Source organism: Mastigoproctus giganteus, chromosome 7, assembly GCF_048544385.1.
Source record: "Mastigoproctus giganteus isolate SK-2022 chromosome 7, ASM4854438v1, whole genome shotgun sequence".
Classification (NCBI taxonomy): Eukaryota; Metazoa; Arthropoda; class Arachnida; order Uropygi; family Thelyphonidae; genus Mastigoproctus; species Mastigoproctus giganteus.
In genome coordinates this window covers 180,111,678-180,130,920 of record NC_143581.1, presented here as the reverse complement: position 1 = coordinate 180,130,920, position 19,243 = coordinate 180,111,678, and the positions used below count along the sequence as shown (strand labels likewise).

The window sequence follows — 19,243 nt, the reverse complement described above, 5'->3', positions numbered from 1 at the left end:
AAAGAGTTTCAAACTCTAAAAATTATAAATCTGCTCTATCACAAAATACTGTTCCCACATCTTGGCTGGTATTTAGTGAACCTTTTAACTCATTTACTTAAATGAAAAAAAAAACAAACTAGAAAGGCAAGTTTAATGATATTACACAACTCCATCAGATGTTTAGTTTCTGCTGTATGCCTTCTCTCCAGATATCTCCCTATATACTGTTCATTTGAATTAGCATCCTTAAACCTTCTTCCAAACTACTTTAAAGTGGATGGGTTAGCTGGCATCCACTGTTTGTCATCTTCAAACTTATCTTCCTTTATCCCTTCTGTTTAACAGAAGGATCTCCTTCATTTAATAATAATTACAATCAATATACAAAAGAAGACCAACATCAAAGGTATCTTCTGTCTTCTCAATCCCCTTAATCTATGTATGGTATTGAGTATTACAGGTTTCAATTAAGTTTCATATTTGAGGTTCCCATAACTAATATATCTGTAAGCAACTTACCTTATGTTTATAATCAGGTCTATCTACATTTAACAGAATCTGACAGATTTGACTCATAACTGAATTTAATTCAGATTCCTTGTAATGGCTATAGAAAGCCAAAGTTTCATTCCAAGGGTGATTATCTTTTATCTTTAATGCTAAACAAATAGCAGCAGCAGCTAATTGAGATGGATAGTAATGAGCAAATTCATACTCTGGAAGGGTTAGCTCCATTAAATATTTGGCCAGTGTATGAACAGTAGCATCAACCTAAATAAAAAAAAAAAATAAAATAAATAAAATTAAGGAAATTATATGAAAATAAACACTGCTTTCATTTCACTTTGTTATAATCAAAAGAAAATGAAAGAATAAGTCATCCAAAGTCAATTATAATTGGAGTTTCCCCCCACCACTGAAAAATGTGAATTAAGTGTTTTTCATAAATATGGGCTTAATTTGTTCTTCAGAGAAATGCAGAAGTTTCATATAATTAATGCTTCCACAAACTTAGATTTAAAATGTTTATGTTAATGTTATCAACAATTTTTCTCAAAATTTGAGTATAATTAAATCTTTATTAAAGATAAGTATTTTAGCAACCAAAACACTTTTGCAAAGTTTAGCTATTAAAAAGATAAAAATTACAGTAAACTAAAATCCACAATTCTTTAAGATCTGGCACATTTACAAAAAAGATATTTTATAATTTGGAAATATGGAGACAGCAACCCAGCACTCATGATTGCATTTGTCTATAAGAGTCCACACAAAAGAGTGACTTAGATGCTTGCAGGATTTAATCAAATTTTTCAAAATTTGTAATATAGATAAAGCTATCTATTGATAGCTCAATATCGGGGCAACTGTGTACAATTATAGAAGACAATTCGGAAGAACTGTGTCCATGGAAGTATCTGTAGAAGAGGCATGCAACAGAAACAGTAAGTCTATGAGAAAGCAAGTGGAGAGACTCTGTTAGAGATGAATCATTAATTAACCTAACTACCCTCTTCTGAATGGAATCAAGAAGCCTGAGAGGTTTTGGGGGCACCACCCCAGATGTGGGAACAATATTCCATGGCAGGGCAGATTTGCAATTTATACAGAGTGAGTAGCTGTTTGGAAGAAAAGTAATGCCAAGAGCAAAAGAGAAAACCAAGTTTCTTAGTTGCAGAGGAAGCAATATTTGTAATGTGCTTGTGCCAAGAGAAATTAGAAGTCAGGGTAATCCCAAAAGAGATATCATTTTGCCTAGAAATCAGAGTGTCACTAAAAATAAGCATAGGAGCAGAAGAATCCTTTTTGCGAGATATAAGACAAGACTGAGTTTTAGAAGGGTTGAAATCAACTAAGTTGTCTTTGCCCCACTGGAGAATTACCTGAAGATCGGCATTTAAGGAATTGGTAGTGGCTTTTCAAGAAGTTGAAGCTGATTGAGCAGGACAACGTTTCTCAAAATGGAAAGTGGAATGCAATGTGCTATCATCGGCAAAACTATGGATAGGATTTCCAGTCAATGGAAGAAGGTCATTAATATACAAGAGGAAAAGAGTGGGGGAAAGAACTGAACCCGGCATTAGTGGAGAAGTTAGAAGACAGAGAGAGATCTACCATCACCCTCAGTGAGCGATCAGAAAGAAAACTGGATAACCAATTACTAAAAACAGTTGGCAAACCATAAGATGGAAGCTTGTTTAGAAGACCTTTATGCCAAACACGATTGAAAGCCTTTGAGATGTCAAGAGCAACTACTTGTGTTTCACCGGACCTTTCCATTGAATTAGTCCATAAATGGGTAGCATAAGCCAGAATATCACCAGTGGATCGACACTGACGGAATCCATACTGGCGATTGTTGATCAGACAGAAGGTTTCTAGGTAGTTTAAGGGTTGGCAGTTAATTGATTTCTCCACTACTTTAGAAAGAGTAGAAGTAATTGCAATCTGACGACAATTCGATAGGAGGGATTTGTCACCCTTTTTAGGAACTGGCTGGATATGAGCAAATTTCCAAGCAGAAGGAAAAACACCTTTGGAATAAGAAAGTGAAAAAAGGTGGCAAAGAATAGGAGTAAGTTCAGGAGCACAGGTTTTCAGAACAAGTTGAGAAATACCATCGGGACCTGGAGCTTTCTTAGCATCAAGATTCGTCAAAATCCTTCTGACATCCTTTTGACGGAAGACCACAGGCGGCATTGAATGGAGCGTGTTGGGAATGGTGGGAGGTGTTTTACCAAGATCATTAATACAGAGGTGGAAGAAAAATGGGATGCTAGCAGGTCAACTTTATCCTTGGCTGAAGTGACAACAGAACCATCTGGTTTGGACAGAGGTGGGCAAAAGTTGCAGCCAACAGCTTTGGCAAGAAGCAAGTTTTCTACTCTTAGCCAATTCAAACTGATTAATAACTGCTTTACAATTGTTACAATCTTCGGTGTAGGCAGAAAATGAAACTGAAGAATTAGAAAAAAGCCAATTATGATATGCAACATTCTTCTCTTGAACAGCTTTAACACATTTATTAGAAAACCAAGGTTTAGATAAAGGACAAGATTTTAAAGTGAAGTGTGGGATAAAGGATTCCATCTCTGCAAGAATAATTACACTGACATGATCTGAGCAAACGTTGACATCAGAAGTTTTGAAACAGTAATCCGACCAAGGGAAAGAAGGAAAAAATCTCGCAGGTCATCCCATTTTGCATTCTTTTAATGCCAAACAACACGAGGTTGGGAATAGCCAAGAGATAAAGGCACCATTGGAGAACAGACAATTACCAAGTTGTGATCTGAAGTGCCTAAAGGACCTCTCACTTCGACTGTGTACTTAGAAGGGTTGTTTGTGAGAAAAAGATCAAGCATGTTGGCTGTATGATTAGGATTGTCCAGTATTCTTGTAGGTAAATGAACAATGTGTGCAAGGTCATTAGTAATTGCAAAAGCCTCAGCATCTCGAACAGCTGGGTCCGTGTTACTAGAAAACGGAAGCCAGCTGGAGTTGTGAACATTAAAATCACCAATGAAAATTACCTCACTGTTAGGAAAGTTGGACTGGAGAAAGTAAAGTTGCAAAGAGAGGAAGTCAAAGAGCCCCAAGTGATTAGTGGAGTTGGGAGAACAGTAAGACAACAGATGAATTTGACACAATGAGGTAGAGAGATTAAGCCAGAGAAGATCAAAGAGAGGAGATTCCAAATTGCCATGTCTGACAGGGAATATCAGAACAGACATATGCACAAGTAAAAAGGAAAAATACAGCGAATTATTTGGGCATCTGAGATGAGCAGTACAGCAGGCCCCTGTTATAACGCGGTTCGCTTTACGCTGTTCTTATATTATAACCCGTATCTGACTAGAATGCTGTCACAGATCACTATAACGCTCTTCTACAGATTGCATTTTTGGCATATTTAACGAAATCGTTTCATTTGGAGTCTATAGCTTGAAAATGAATAGCAAAATGGCATTAAAATGTTTCCCACGCCGACTTGAGAATTTCTCGCACGCTAATTTAATTGCAGTACAATGACTTGTTACGTAGTTCCGAGATCATCATTTTAAAAAATGATGAAGTATACTGCTCGTAATATTTGCGTTATATGCATTTGTCCGAAGTCTAGTCATCACTCAGTACCGTATTAGACATCGTGCGAAACTAACAGTTTACTTGAACATTGTATCGTAATTAATGCAACCAACGCATTTACATTTTCGAAGAGTTAATAATGACCGATAAGAAGGAAAAAGCAACAACATCTGAGTGCAGTACGAAGACTATAAATGTAAGACAACTACTGAATTTGAAAATTAAATTAGACGTTTTGAAGCAAATCGATTCTGGTCAAAGACAAGCGGATGTGTGCCATAATTTAGGACTCTCAAGTTTAACTGTAAGAACAATTATAGAAAAAAATAAATTTTAGCAGCAGGAAAGATAGCTGTTCCACTGCAAGCAACTAGGGCTAGGCCAGCTATTAGGATTGAAATGGAGAGACTAATTTTACTGAAGATAATATCCAATGCAGAATTCAGTTAAGTTAAATATTATAAAAAAAAAGAGAGAGAAAGAGATTAGCCAATATGATGATCTGAAGAAAACTCACCTAAAAAAAAATGTGGAACCATTTAAAACTAGTAAGGGCTGGTTGAATAGATTTAAAATCCAGGGAGAAGCTGCAAATGCAGATTACAGAGCCGAAACTTTCAAAAAAAGAACTTGTTAAAATTATTGAAGAGGGATATCAAGTGTTATATTTCTCAAGTTTTTAACAGAGATGAAGCAGGACTTGTGGAAACAAATGCCTAAAAGAAGTTTCATATTGAAAGAAGCAAAAAACATGCCAGGTTTCAAAGCAGCGAAGGATCGATCGACTTTATTGTTGGGTGGTGATGCTGCAGGGGATTTAAAATTAAAACCCCTTTAGTTTATTTGGAAGAGGGCCAAAGTTCAACCCAAAATCGATACATTTTTCATGATTAAATTCATGATTTTAATTGGAATTTTTAAGTTTAATTTTGATACTTAAGTAGTTACCACATAATTATATACGTAGGTAATCCAGAATATTTTATATTTACAAATATTTGAATATTAATTATTTTAACCGACATTTGTGCATCTTTTCACTACTGTTTATTATTGATTAGGAAATATCCTATGGCACCGACCGCAACTCACAAATACATATATTACCTTATGGGAATACGGCGCTCGCTTAGCGCGGATTCACTTAGCGCTCTTTTTACGGAACGAATTATCAGTGTTAAGCGGGAGGGGGGTGTCACCTGTAGTCGAATCAACTAGATAACTGAAATTCTGTCAGAAAAAGTATATGGGGTTTGGCACACTGCAAGTGGAAATGGACATCATTGAGATTAGAATTCAGACCACATATATTTGTGAAATGAATTAGGAAGTGCTTTAGGAAGATTATTATATGAAGTTTACCCTGCACTGGGTGGAAAAGGTCCGAGTTCAAATCCTGTCGATGATGCAAGGAACGTATGGGCTTTTTTCACTCTGTGGCTGAGTTAGTCAGTCTCAGGGATAGATTGGGTTTTTCATCCAGCAAAACAGGCAAATCGACCAGAGAACACATGCAATTTACAGATGATACAAGAACTTTACGGGTGAACTTAATGTAATAGTTTGGATTATATCAAGTTTGTCACTAAGCTTTAATCCTGTTTTCTTTTCTGTATGAGGTTTATTAACTTTAGGAGCCATATTGAGGTTTTTAATCTAAAATAAATGCAAAACAGTGGTATAATCTATTATATCAGTACAGAATTCACTTTCAAAATGGCAAACAAACATATACACTAATCACTGACTTTCAGTTTTATTTTTTTTTGGCACTGTAAGACATCTGCCTTGTGCAGAAACATTCAATCTCAATGAGCCATTAGCTCAAATGTTTCATTATTTGGGGTGCTGTTATTTCGACAGTCTTGTATTAGTTAAAATACTAATACAATTATTAGATTTTATACAATATTAAACCTATAATTCCAAATACAGGGTTTCCATACTGTACTAATACTAAATCAGAATAATTTATAAATGGGGATTTTAATTTTACATACACTAATCAAAAGTTCTGGGTCACTCACTCACAGTAGCAGAATGTTTTGAAACATTGGAGGATTGTTTTCTACACCAGCACATTATGGAGGCAACAATAGAAAATTATACACTTGATTATCAGCAGTGACTTCATGCATTAAGAATTTCTAGATAAAGGGACCACACTGTAGCAGTGATCAAAATCTATTGATGGGAGAATTTACTTAAACTCCAGTACTGTCAAGGATAAAGGGAATAAATTGATTTCATTAAGGTGGCTACAATGGTTTTAAACAGTTTAAATTGTTTTCTGCAGAACCAGCTGATGTTAAAACTGCAAATTCTACATGGGAAGCATTCAAGAAGTAATCAGGCACTGCTAGACTTTTTTTTGTATAAAATGTTATTCAAGGTATGGAATGATTATAAATTAAGTCAGAAACCTAAAGTAAATATAAACTAGTCTAAAATCAATTCACTGGGGAGGTGGGAGTATTGAAAGATAAAGCAGGTCATTGGTTGATAATGCAAAGAAAAGTAGCAAAGAATTGCATAACTATTGATCAGCCTGTTCAGATTGCTGACAAAATGAATAAATATTCTGTAGCTACAATCACACATGAATGTTTAAGGGATTATATCAAGTTTGTCACTAAGCTTTAATCCTGTTTTCTTTTCTGTATAAGGTTTATTAACTTTAAGAGCCATATTGAGAGGTTTTTAATCTAAAATAAATGCAAAACAGTGGTATAATCTATTATATCAGTACAGAATTCTCTGTACTAATATAATAGTTTGTCATACAAAGATAAATAGGAGCTAAAATTTGAGTTAATCTTTTGGTAATAACTAAGAACAAAATGGAAGAGAAATTTAAGTTAGAAGTAAATAAAACACCTAGGGCTGATTGAATATATCCAATTATAAAGCAGCAAAAGAAATAATACCTTCAGCCATAACTATGAGATCATCCCTGGATTTTGGAAAGGTCTACAGACTGGGGATGTGCATGTTTCTCCTATTTGCAAAAGAGAGATCAAAGGGCAAAATGACAGACCAGGAGGTATAACTTCTGTTCCAGGGAAAATAATGGAGCTAGTGATTAAATAAGTAATGCACCTTAATAGGAATGTGGTTATACCACAATCAAGGCATGGATTTAAGGAAACATCCTTTCTGACCAATGATGCAGGAAAAAAAAGGATATGCATGAAAAGCTGACATTTTAACAATAAAGTAAACCCCCACTATTTGCAGTTGCCGATTTAATATAAAATGAAACCTAAAAAAATGTGAATTTTAAAATCGCCGTGAACATTTTCCACCATAAAAAAACATGGGCATGGCTAAAATCATCTTTCCTGGTCAAAACAGCACTCAGTGGGTGGGGGGGAAGAGACAAAATCGCGGGTGTGGATGTTTCTCGCTAATCTTGTTCAGTATGCACTATGTGCTTGTCATGGAAGGTTTCGTGGTTTGCTTTTAATTTATATGCTTATAAATTGAATAAATTTATCAATTTATAAATTGATATGCTTACAAAAGTGAAAAATCAACTGTTTTGCAATGTTAGTGTAAACAGACTTTTTCAAATGTGTTAATGAAAGAAAGTGACTTTATTGTGGACAAGTTCTTTTCTAACCCCTACAAAAATATGGCTATGAATAACAAGGGAGTTGTGAAAAGATCAAAGAAGGTGATGACATTAGTGAATAAAATTCAGTTATTAGATAATTTCTAATGGTGAAAGTGTCTCGTCAGTGGCAAAACATTATAAAATCAATAAGTCAATGGTACGATCAATCAAGAAATCAGAAGAAAATATCTGCCGTAGTGTCAGTGAAAATGCACTAATTGCTTCAAAAATTTGCTCTGTAACTCGTGATGTTAAATTAGAATAAATGGAAAAGCTTTAAATCTGTGGATAGAAGACCAAACTCATAATAAAATTCCCTTAATCTCACTCATCATTCGTGAAAAGGCAAAACACCTTTACCAACACTTTAGCGAAACTGGTGATAGCACTGGCGGGGTAAGTTTTTTTTTAGCAAAGGAGATGGATTGAAAGATTTGTTTGAAATTTCTAATAAATATCACATTTAATATTAAATTGTTTCTTATTTTCATTTCGAAGCTTTATGCTTGCATTTCACTATGTACATAGTCATTATGAAGGTACATATAATACATACAGACAATTTTAAGACTAGTTTTTCTTATATATTTCATACTTTGCAACAGAACCCCTTTATTACTATGGGAGCCATAACTCAGTATTTGCGGCATTTCTCAGGAACGTAACTCCCGCTATTTGTGGGGGTTTACTGTATATACCAAACTTTCTGCTTTAATTCTGTATCACTACACCAAAATCCACACTATTCAAATCAGGCAGTATGAGTATTCTGCTATCCCCTTTGGCCAATCCAGCAAGGAAAATTCTTTCTCAACCAGCACTGAACAGAAAATGCATGATGTATTGGTACACCATTCAGCTGAGCTGGCCTCCCATGCTATCAAATTGAGACATAACTGATTATCAAGCAATTTTCTCCAGTTAAGTGCTTTTAAAGAAAAATGATCCAATATTTTAATTCCATACACCATGCCATCAATTTCTGCTCCTTTTTGCTAGTGTATCATTGGTAACTTTTCTGTGACCAATTATGGCAGTTTTGTTTATTCACCTCTCCACTCATAAAAGTGGTCCTCAGTCTCACCAGGAACTCAATATATCAATTTTGTCTAAAAACCACATGCACATTTCAGTTGTCTATCCAGATCTTTTGAAAAGGTGCAAGTTTCTATGGGTAAAACTTCTATACAAAAAACCCCCATCCAGTAATCTAGAATATCCAGTTCAGCAATTAAGCACCTAACTGATTTCTAGCACTTCTGAACCTTGTATGATTACTTATTATACACTAAGGCAACCAAGAGAGGTTTCAGCACAAATTGTTTCCTTAAATTAAGTTTTGCTATCACAGATTGAGAATGTCAGCTATTTCTTTGTCCCATCCTTCATGTCCACACAACAGAATAAGTTCTACATATTCTAAAGAATACAAGATAATTATGGTATATGGGAAAATAAAAATAATTTAAATGTTAATAAAATCAGTGATTCCAGGACAGCCTGTATGAGAACAGCAACCTAACAATAGGTTTGAGCCTGTCATCATATTCAATAGGTCAAATCTGACAACTTAACAGCTATTTAGGGAGGTTCTAAAGAAAACTAAACTTCTGTACAACCACAAGGGTTACTGAAAATCTTGAGAAAGACCAAAAATGATGTCAGGCAGAGGCTTAATGTGCCAATGTAGCAAAATCTATACAAGCTAAAGCTACAGTTTTTTTTTAATCTTTCTGAAAGATCAGGATGAAAAAAAAAAAAAAAAAATTTAGCATGGCAGAATCAACTTTCACCTGCACCATAAATGTTCCTACAAATACCCTCAAAAAACAACTAAGAATTATCTGGTTACTTCCTAATTTAATCAACAGTAGTAACTAATTTAACATTAATTACACACATTGAGTGATACTTTTAAACACAACTTGATTTTGTATAGCTGATTATCAGATGTCTTCAATCTTCAGGCCTCCTCTATCTAACCATAGTTAAGCCAAAGCCTCCATTTTGACAAAGCTGTTATCTGATGTCACAACAGGATGCAGCAAAGATCTTGAAACATCACCTTTGTATCAAGTAGTGTAATTAGTTCTAAGAACCTAAAAACATTAGATTATTCAAATGTTTTATGGGGTGTTTTATTACATAAAACATGCACGACATTTGAGGCAAAGGAAACAACTGAGACAAGCAGAAAACATTAAAGTTAGCTGTTTCTATTTATGCACTGTTTTTATCAAAACTTTTAGACTGGCAGCATCCTTAACTTGCTCTGCAAATCTCACAACAGACATGTGGATCACATTGGCTGCAGATCCCTCTTTTAGAGAATGGTCTACAATAACTATCTAAAATAGCTTAATATGTATGATATTGTAAATTGAGTAAATATCATAGCATTGAGAATGTCCTTTAAATGTTATGTATTAAATCTCACCCCTTCAATACTTAATTTCTGGACAAGCTACTGCTTGCACTGAATACATTTGACAGTGGAGTGTAGCAGGGATCAAATTAAGTTTGTTCCTTTAATTGTTTATAAAAAAAATTGTTAGCTATTTACTAAAATCTGAAGATAGTGTAAGAATATTCTAACTTCAGATTTCAGTAAGTTGTCTAGTTAATACTAGATACCTACATTTAAAAGCAAGGAGAACTAAATTAATGAACATTACAATAAAAAAATACAGTAAACTAAAATATCCCTCCTGCTTTTACTGCTCTTTTCTTTCCTACTGTCAATTTTATTAAGCATCATGTATTTTTAATAGCTATACCACCCCTGAAACACTTACCACTCATGCTTTTTCTAATGCCCAAAAAAGAAAAACCTGGATATAACATTAGCATGGGCACATGTTGCAAGAAAGCAAGTTTGTATAGTATCAGCCCAAAAAAACACAACACCCCCTCCTTCTCATTTCACTCATCCACCCATTCAAAATGGGTGTCTAGTTCTGCCTTGAATCTGTTTAAGCTATCAACTTCTACATGACAGATGGAAGCTTGTTCCAGCAATCAACCACCCACTGGCTAAAGGCAAACTTCTGCACATCTATCCTAGAACTGTCTTTCCTCAATTTGAATTATTCTGAGCAAGAGGAAGAATTCCATCAGCATTGAGCATGCTCAAACCATTCAAGGCTTTATAACACCTCAAATCAGATCACCTTGCAGGTGCCTAGTCTCCAGACACTAATTTGCAAAACTTATTCCTGTCTTCATAAGAGCAACCCTTTGTTCCATTCACTAATCTTGTTGCCCTTCTCTGTACTCTTTCCAACAGCTCTACATCCTTGTTAAAATGAGGCCTCCAGACCTGTATACAGTACTCAAGGTGTGGCCTGACCATTGCCCTATACAAGGGAATAATCACCTCCTTATCCCTGCTAAAAAAATCCTATACATCATTGACAAGACTGCAGACTGCTCAGAAATCTTCATATCTGCCTGCACAATTACCTCCAGGTCCTTTTCACTACCTCTTAGTGTAGTACCACACAGTTGATACATCACTCTGGGGTTACTGCTTCCATATGCAGTACTTTACATTTGTCAATGTTAAACTTTAGTTGCCACCTCAAACTTTACGGTTTGGGAAAGGGATGATAGAGATTCAATTCTATCAGTCTTTAATCATGCACTTATTTCATAAAAATAAGTATGGTTATAGAGAGCAGCAAAACTATCTACAAAAGTAGGTCAGCCACTCTTTACAACCATGTCTAGCTACTTATCATTGTACTTGCACTCTCCTCAGCTTTTTAAATTCAAAGTTTATCCACTTTCCTCACTGACAACAATTGATATGTTGTGAACATGTGTTCAACATGGTATCAATAAGTTTCATTAATGACAGCAATACTGTTAATATTACATTTATACAGTAATATTGAGAGATATTACTTAAGCAAAATAGGTTGAACACTCTTCCAAAAAAAAAAAATACATTAAATGTGCAGGTTAACTTGCTTATAAATCATTTTAATATACACACTAAGAAATAATAAAAAAAATAAAAATAAATAAAAAACCACCAATGTTATCTAGCAAAACAATGTAGTGCTCTTCGGGACCAGTCCCTTCTAAAGCATTAGAGGGGGAGTTTATTGTATCATTAAATTACACCAATTTGTAGCAGCAACACCCCCTGTATAAGAATGGACTGTCTGTGATGCTGGTGAAGGGTCAAAATTAGCAATGACTAATATAAGATTGTAGTTTGCATATATGGCAATCAGTGAGTGTCTGCAAATGAGTTGCAAGAATAGGTCAGCATTTAGATCTTTCAGACTGAACATGGAATGATGGGGGGCAGGGGTTGCAAGATGTGAAGAGGCTAGTATTTGAACGACAGCCAACACTGTTAAGTACTCCATTCTATGGTGTACTGAGTCCACTGTAACTGGTTAAAAACAGCCAAAGGTCACAACATGGAACAGCCATATGTGGTCAATGCCCGCAGAGAGTTATGTTTCACAACAGCAGGACTCAGCACAGTGCCCCAGCTAACCACCTAGAACCATAGGAATAACAAGACCAATATTCACAATGGACTACTGTGCATGACATTAGCTTGTATAGGCTATAACAGTCTATGGCCATGCTCACTACAAGATGAAAGAAATTGCCATGGAAAAGTTTGATGTTTCTATTTATGCACTGTTGTTTTTATCAACACTTGTAGACTGGCAGAATTCTAACTTACTCTGCAAATCACACAGAAGACATGTGGATTACACTGTCTGCAGATCCCTCCTTCAGAGAATGGTCAGTGCTGACTAACTAAAATAGCTTAATATGTATGATATTGTAAATTGAGTGAATATCATAGCACTGATAGCATAGGGAATGTCCTTTAAATGTTATATATTAAATCTCACTCCTTTAACACTTAATTTCTGGACAAGCTATTGCTCACACTTAATACATTTGGCAGTGGAGTGTAACAGAGGTCAAATTAATTTTGTTCATATAATTGTTTATAAAAAAAAATTTGACATTTACTAAAATCTGAAGTCTGTCACCATGTATGGTGACTGTCAGCACCAGCACAGGAGCACCAATATGTGAAAATCTTTCAGCTTGTCTGATGAATCCAATTTCCAAATCTACCATGCTGATGGGTGTATCCACATTTGGAGAAAGCAATGGCATTGTGGTTTTGGAACAGTTTTTGTAGCATGCCTTGGATCCTCTGATCACTGTTAGTCAACAGCTTGATGGAAACACCTACCTTTCAGTTGTCACCAATGAAGTACACCCCCAGACAACATGTACAGACAAATCTGGCTTCTATCAACAAGATAATGCATCATGTTACAAGGCCCAGCAGGTTGCTAACTGGTTTCAGGAACATGACAATGAATTCTCCATTTTGCCATGGCCACCCATCAACTGATCAACCTAATTGAGCATGTTTGAGACCTACTAGCAAAGGATATTTGATGCTACAATCATCCACCTGACAATGTGGGCATAGCTGGACATGTGCAATGAATGGGTAACACTATCACAGGACCCCCTGCAACACCTTGGATTTGCAAGCCAAGCTTAATATGTATGTAACATGTGTAAGGGCTGTATTACAGGCTAAATGTGGCCTCACAAGATAGTAGGGCCATGTTGCTAATGCAAAGCCAGGTCACTTATCAGCAATGAAGCTATTCTTAAAATAGCTCCACCCAAAACTGCTATTTAAAACCTTTTACAAGTGAGTTTTTCAGACTGTATGTGCACCACTTGGAGTGGTGCACATACTGTCTGAGGGGGGGAGCTAAAATTAAAGACTACATTAAAAACAGGAGTTTATTCTTATTTACACACCTAAATCTGATATTACTAAGTATAAAACATACAAACAGCAAAAATACAACTCACACTTCCAGCTTTGGAATTTCGTCGTAAAAAATGAATTGGGATTGGTCTGCCCAGATTGAATTCTAAAGTTTTAAGAATAATTTGCTCCATTTTAAAAATATCTTGCTTAGTATAAGCATTGTCAGTAATATATTCAAAGTCATGAACATCAGGAACATACATTTCTTCATATTTGGTAGCAATAAACAGTGATGTAACTCCAACAAGTTGGAGTTTGCTACGTGTTATTTCTTCTTTCTATAGATAAAGAAACAATCACAATATTATAACTATCTAATCAAAAATTTCATACAAAAGTAATTTTGCTATATTGAAAACACTACATATTTTTGTATTAATATTATACTGCTCCAAATAACTTAATAAAATTGAATATAAGTTAATAAATAAGATCAGTAAGTGAAATATGAAATAACCTGACACTCAAATGTTTTAATTCTCAAAAATTAAAATTTGATAAATTATGACAATGGCCACTAAATATTTAAATCTTATTTGAATAAAACTAAATTTGAGTTTAAAATAATCCAAGTATTAAGAGAGTTGGATGCTTGAAATAACTTAAAATAAATTTAAGTTAAGGTCAGACACCACCACACTTGAAAGATTTTATTCTGAATAAACTAAGTTTCAATCTGGCAACAAACATTTTCAGCAAATTTCAGGTTTAGTCAAACAGCAGTTTTGATAAAAAAAAAAATTACTAAGGAAACAATTAGGTAATTATATTTTTTATTTTGTTATGTATAACATAACAGCAAACCAAGTCTGTTACAAGAGGCATCACTCACATTTACATCACCGTAACTTGCTTAAAAAGCTGGATGGGTGCTATTTTAAACAAGACTTGCACTATTATATTGTGTAGTGCAATTCTGTTCAATTCAAGTCCTTAGTCTTTGTAGGTAGGGCACTTGTACATAAGGTACAAAAATAAAAAAAATCTTGTGTTCCTACTCCAACACAATCCCATGGAGTCTGGAATTTAAAACAGTCATTTCAACAAGAAAACAATCAGGTTAGCAACCATGTGACTGCTAAATACAGTCAAGTCCTTTTATTTCATCTTGTTTATGAACTCTTCTGACCATATGGATATCCCAGAGTAAACTAAAAATAGTATCTCTAATAAATTTAGTTTATTCTCTATGGCTAAGGCCAGAGTAGTTTACATACTCATGACTACATATATACATAGTATTTAGGGTCAGACACCAGCCTCTGTAGCCAAGTGGTCAGGAGTAGCAGTGCAGTAGCACATGCTCTTTGAGCAGACTGGGGTTCAAGCCCCTGACTGCTAAATACTGTTGATCTGCCAACCTGCACTGGACCAGCATGGCAGATTATGGTCCATTTCCCTCAGCATGAATTGTTGAGGAGGCTTCCATCCTGCAGTGGGTTGATAATGGCTGCAGTTAACTTTAACCACTAGTGGTTCCCATATCACCAATGTGCTTGGTGATGGAATGCAGAACTACTGCAAAATCCAGAAAAAAGTATAACATCTGGTTTATGTAGTATTGTTTTGTTGTCTCCAGCTGCTTGGCTGCAGGAGCCCTAGTGGGACCCAATGTTGTCCATACTCTGGCTGGCCTCTGCCAGGGTCAGCTGAGCATCCTGACAGAAACCATAAAAAAAAAGGCAAGTTAAAGATAGTCACAGGGAAATAGTGAAGGTTGGTCAGAATGAGGGAAAAAGATTTAGGTGGTCTGATTGGGAATGGGAAGTTAGTCCTCCCAGATAAAGTGAAACAAGGAGTGAGAAAGGGGACAATACTCACAGGGCAGGTGTGCCTGTGTGATCACCATTTGGCAATAACATTCCATGATCCCACACTCCAGGGAGCACTAGTAATCCCAACATCAGACAGTGCCAGCACATCCTACCCTTAGTGGGTTAGCAGCAAAATCCCACACCAAAAGGTACCAAGTAAGGAGAATCCTACCCTTAAAGGGTTTCCATGGTATTTATTTTGACAGTAGTAGTTAGCCCATGCCTGTTGGGGCTGAGGAACTCCATTTCTTTGGAGCACCCTAAGTTATTTTTTTTTGGTAGTTGCTGGCACATCAGCTTCTGTGGCCATAATGCACCTAAAAGTTTTTGCAGTACTTTGATCCAAGCCCGAGGCAGGATTCGAACCTACAACCTTTAGGTTGCCAGGCAGGCACTTTACCCACCCGGCTAGCCTGGTCTGCACCCTAAGTTCTGCAAGTCTAGAACTTAGCATCAGTTAAAACTGCTTGTGCATATTTGGTCAGTGGCTTGTATGTCATTTCCTCTTGAAACAAGAAGCCTTGTGTTCAAGGGTTTCCTTGTAGTTCCGTAAGGAATTCACATCTACAGTCTTTGTAGGTGGGGCACTTGTAGATAAGGTGATGCACATGTCTCCTCCTTACCACAGTGGCAGAAAGGGGGGGGGGTCAGTTTCTGCTTGAAAAGTCCATAACCGGTAATGAAATGCTGTTATTTTCTATGAAAGTGGTTGCAGACTCTTCTATGCTCCTGTTTTGGACCATTTGCTACATTTAGGTTAAATGTTTGAAATTTAGGTCTGAATTCCTCCCTTGAAACAAGCAAAGAAACAGTACTTCCAGGTGTAGTGGGGGCATCCCATCAGCACTTGCAAAGCTGGCGTGCTTACCATACAACATACCCTGCAGATCGATAATATCATGAATCCTTGGGATTGTGTTGAGCGTGCATCTGTTTTTTTCTAGAAGTGCCTTTGTGCACCATATAGATGTGCCATAGCAAGCAATAGAGACATAGACCATATTATATATTAATGTTAAGGTCTTGTGCTTTAGTCCCCAGTTAGCACAGCTGACTTACCGAATCATTGCAGTACACTTTCTAATTTTGGCTGAGAGGTACTTAAGATGAGTGTGGAAAGTGGGGCCAGAGTCTATGAAAATTCTGAGGTACAGTGTAAGTGTGTTTAGGGTCAAAGAGCACCAGGGGTTCTCCCAATCTCCAGTTTCCATTGTCATATGATAAAGTTGTTCTTCTAGCCTATTAGCCACTGGGCCCAACGTTGTCCACACTTAATCTCTGGGAGGTTGACCAGGTACACCAATTTTAGATTTTACTCTGGCAGGTCCTACCACCTAATTTCCTGAGATTTCAGTGGCCAGGACCTATTAAAAAAAATAAATAAAAAAAAAACTGAGGGCTGTACACTAAGTGAATAGTGCCAAAAGGTTGAGCATTTGATTTTCATGTTTTAATTTTGATGTGTGTGTGGGGGTATATGCAGTGTAAGTTGACAGGAAGGGGGGGAGAGAAACTGAAGGCTGGGGAGAAGTAGAAGTAAGAGGTCAATAGGTGATGATGTTGTTGTTGCTTGGGTTTTATTGGCGCATTAGCGACTAAGGCTATAATGCGCCAAAACCTGGTCATAAAAAGTAAAATTTTCAGTGGCCTAATGATTTAGGTCACTAAGTCAAGGTATGAAACAAGTATAAACTAAAAGATAAATATCAGTAAACAAGTAACTATAATAATAAGATTTTTTAAATGTGACTAAAAAGGTTTACTGAAGTCAAAAAGCTAAAAACAGCAGACACATTGTCATTGTCAGATAAAATCTGACTGAGTGTATAAGGCTCAGTCAGATGATTAAAAGCAGTAAAGCAGTAAAACAGATATTGCTAAAATCTGGACAGTCAACTAAAATGTGCCTAATTGATAAAATTGTGCCACAGGACTCACACATAGGAGGGTCATCAGCCCTCAGCAAAAACGAATGTGTCAAATGACTATGTCCTATGTGGGACATTAGATTCCTCCTTACGATTCCTGCGCAGACTAGACTGCCACTGTTCAATTACAGGCTTTATACGATATAATTTATTCGTAGTCTGTCTATTCCATGAATCTTGCCATTGGGAGTGTATCTTCTCATGTATTATTTGCCTGTAGTCTGTATAGGGGACTGACAGGCAGTGGTTATTATTGGGAATTGCTGATTTGGCTGCAGTGTCAGCCAAATCATTTCCCATAATCCCAACGTGGCTAGGAATCCAGCAGAAGCGGATATCATATTCACATTCACGGAGGAAGTGAATCTTCTGCTGGATACTAGACAGAACTGGATGAGGATTATATCTCACAGATACTAAAGCCTGTAACACACTAAGGGAGTCGGAATATAAAATGAACTGTTGGTATTGGCATTTACTAATGTGATCCAAGGCTAACTCTATAGCGTGCAGCTCTGCAGTAAATATGCTGCACTCAGTGGGAATCTGCTCCGATGTAGTGCTGAGTAAAGACAGCAGCAGATCCTACATATGATTCAGACTTCGAACCGTCTGTGTAAACTGGTGCGAAGTCAGAATGTTCAGCTCTGTGTGCTGAATGAAGCTGCAGGGAGACAGATGAAGTGTCCGACTTTCCCCAATTTCTAAGGGAAAAGTCACATGTTGGAACATGAGCATGCCAGGGTGGAAGGGGTTGCTTTGGTGTTTGGGCAACCTTGTCTACCTTGATATTAAGTTCTTTGAGTAGCTCTTGGAGACAAATACCAAAAGGACGATTGGCAGTCTTACGGGTGTTGTACAAATTTTCCCATCGTGGCTCAAAAACGAATGGCCACATAGGATGGTCTGGCAGGGATTTCAGTTTTAAAGCATACTTTAGAGACAACTGCTTACGTCGAAGCAATAACGGCGGTCAATAGGTGAGGTGACCCCTGCAGTGGTCAGTGGGGCATACCAATGCTCCATCATAAGGAAAGAAGCAATGGCAAGAGGGCAGATCTTGGCAGCGTGGTCTCCAGGATTAATTTCACTGTGGCAGTTCTCTGGAAAGAAAACTTGCTCCAGGCATTTGTTTTATAACTGTAGGAGGAGGTTAGGAGCTAGATCCACCACTCACTTAATGATCTCTGGCTCAAGCATATCTTTGCCTGGGCACTTGTTAGGTCTGATTTGTGTTACTGCATTTTGTAGCTCTTCTAAAGTGAAGGGTCTTTCCACAGCACTTGTCTGATAGCTGTCATTTAGTTGGCATTTTCTACGCCATTTTTCAGTACTAGGGGCAACTGCCTTTCTAAATATGTTGTCTAGAATATTGATGGATTGTTCCAACATTGTTGGCATTCCTTGTGGGGTTTTAGTTGTGTTTAGGATACAGTGGACCTCCACTTTACAATTGGTTTACTGTACGATTAAATCACTTTACAATGGACTCTCCATTCACTAAACAATGTGGTAAGTGCCAGTCATTGTGATCACCGAATTAATTCAATTAAACAGTGATTCTGATAAGCAAAAATAGGAGGAATATTATCTACAGGCATAAAAAGTAGATATAATACATAAATTTATGCTTTATCATCTTGCCAATTAATTAACAAAATTAATGATACATAAAAATCTGAAGATTTTTCATAGGTTAGCAAAATAAAAATAAATTTCTGCTTACATACATAACTTAATTATGTATTGTAATATTTACATGCCAACTAATTTGTTTTGTGGTATTTATGTCCAGAAATATCATAAAGGCATTCAAAATTAATCTTATAACCAAGTGTATGATATGATGAGTGTAGTGCAATCTAATAATTTCATTTGGTTTTCTGAAATTGATTCTATAAAACAGTGATTCTACTAATCATTGACCATGTTATGTTAAGATGCACCTACATATTTCACTTTATGATGGGCTTAT

The 19,243-nt window shown here is 36.3% G+C and overlaps 1 protein-coding gene across 1 annotated transcript in view; it reads right to left on the bottom strand.

The window, feature by feature from the left end:
* CycB (Cyclin B) overlaps positions 1 to 19,243 on the bottom strand; it is a 75,052-nt gene that overhangs the window by 8,608 nt on the left and 47,201 nt on the right. Inside the window, exons 6-7 of the mRNA XM_090377218.1 lie at positions 13,568 to 13,804; positions 502 to 753 (exon numbers count right to left, since the gene is read on the bottom strand). Coding sequence (XP_090233344.1) covers positions 502 to 753; positions 13,568 to 13,804 — 489 coding nt within the window. The remainder of the gene's footprint in view (positions 1 to 501; positions 754 to 13,567; positions 13,805 to 19,243) is intronic.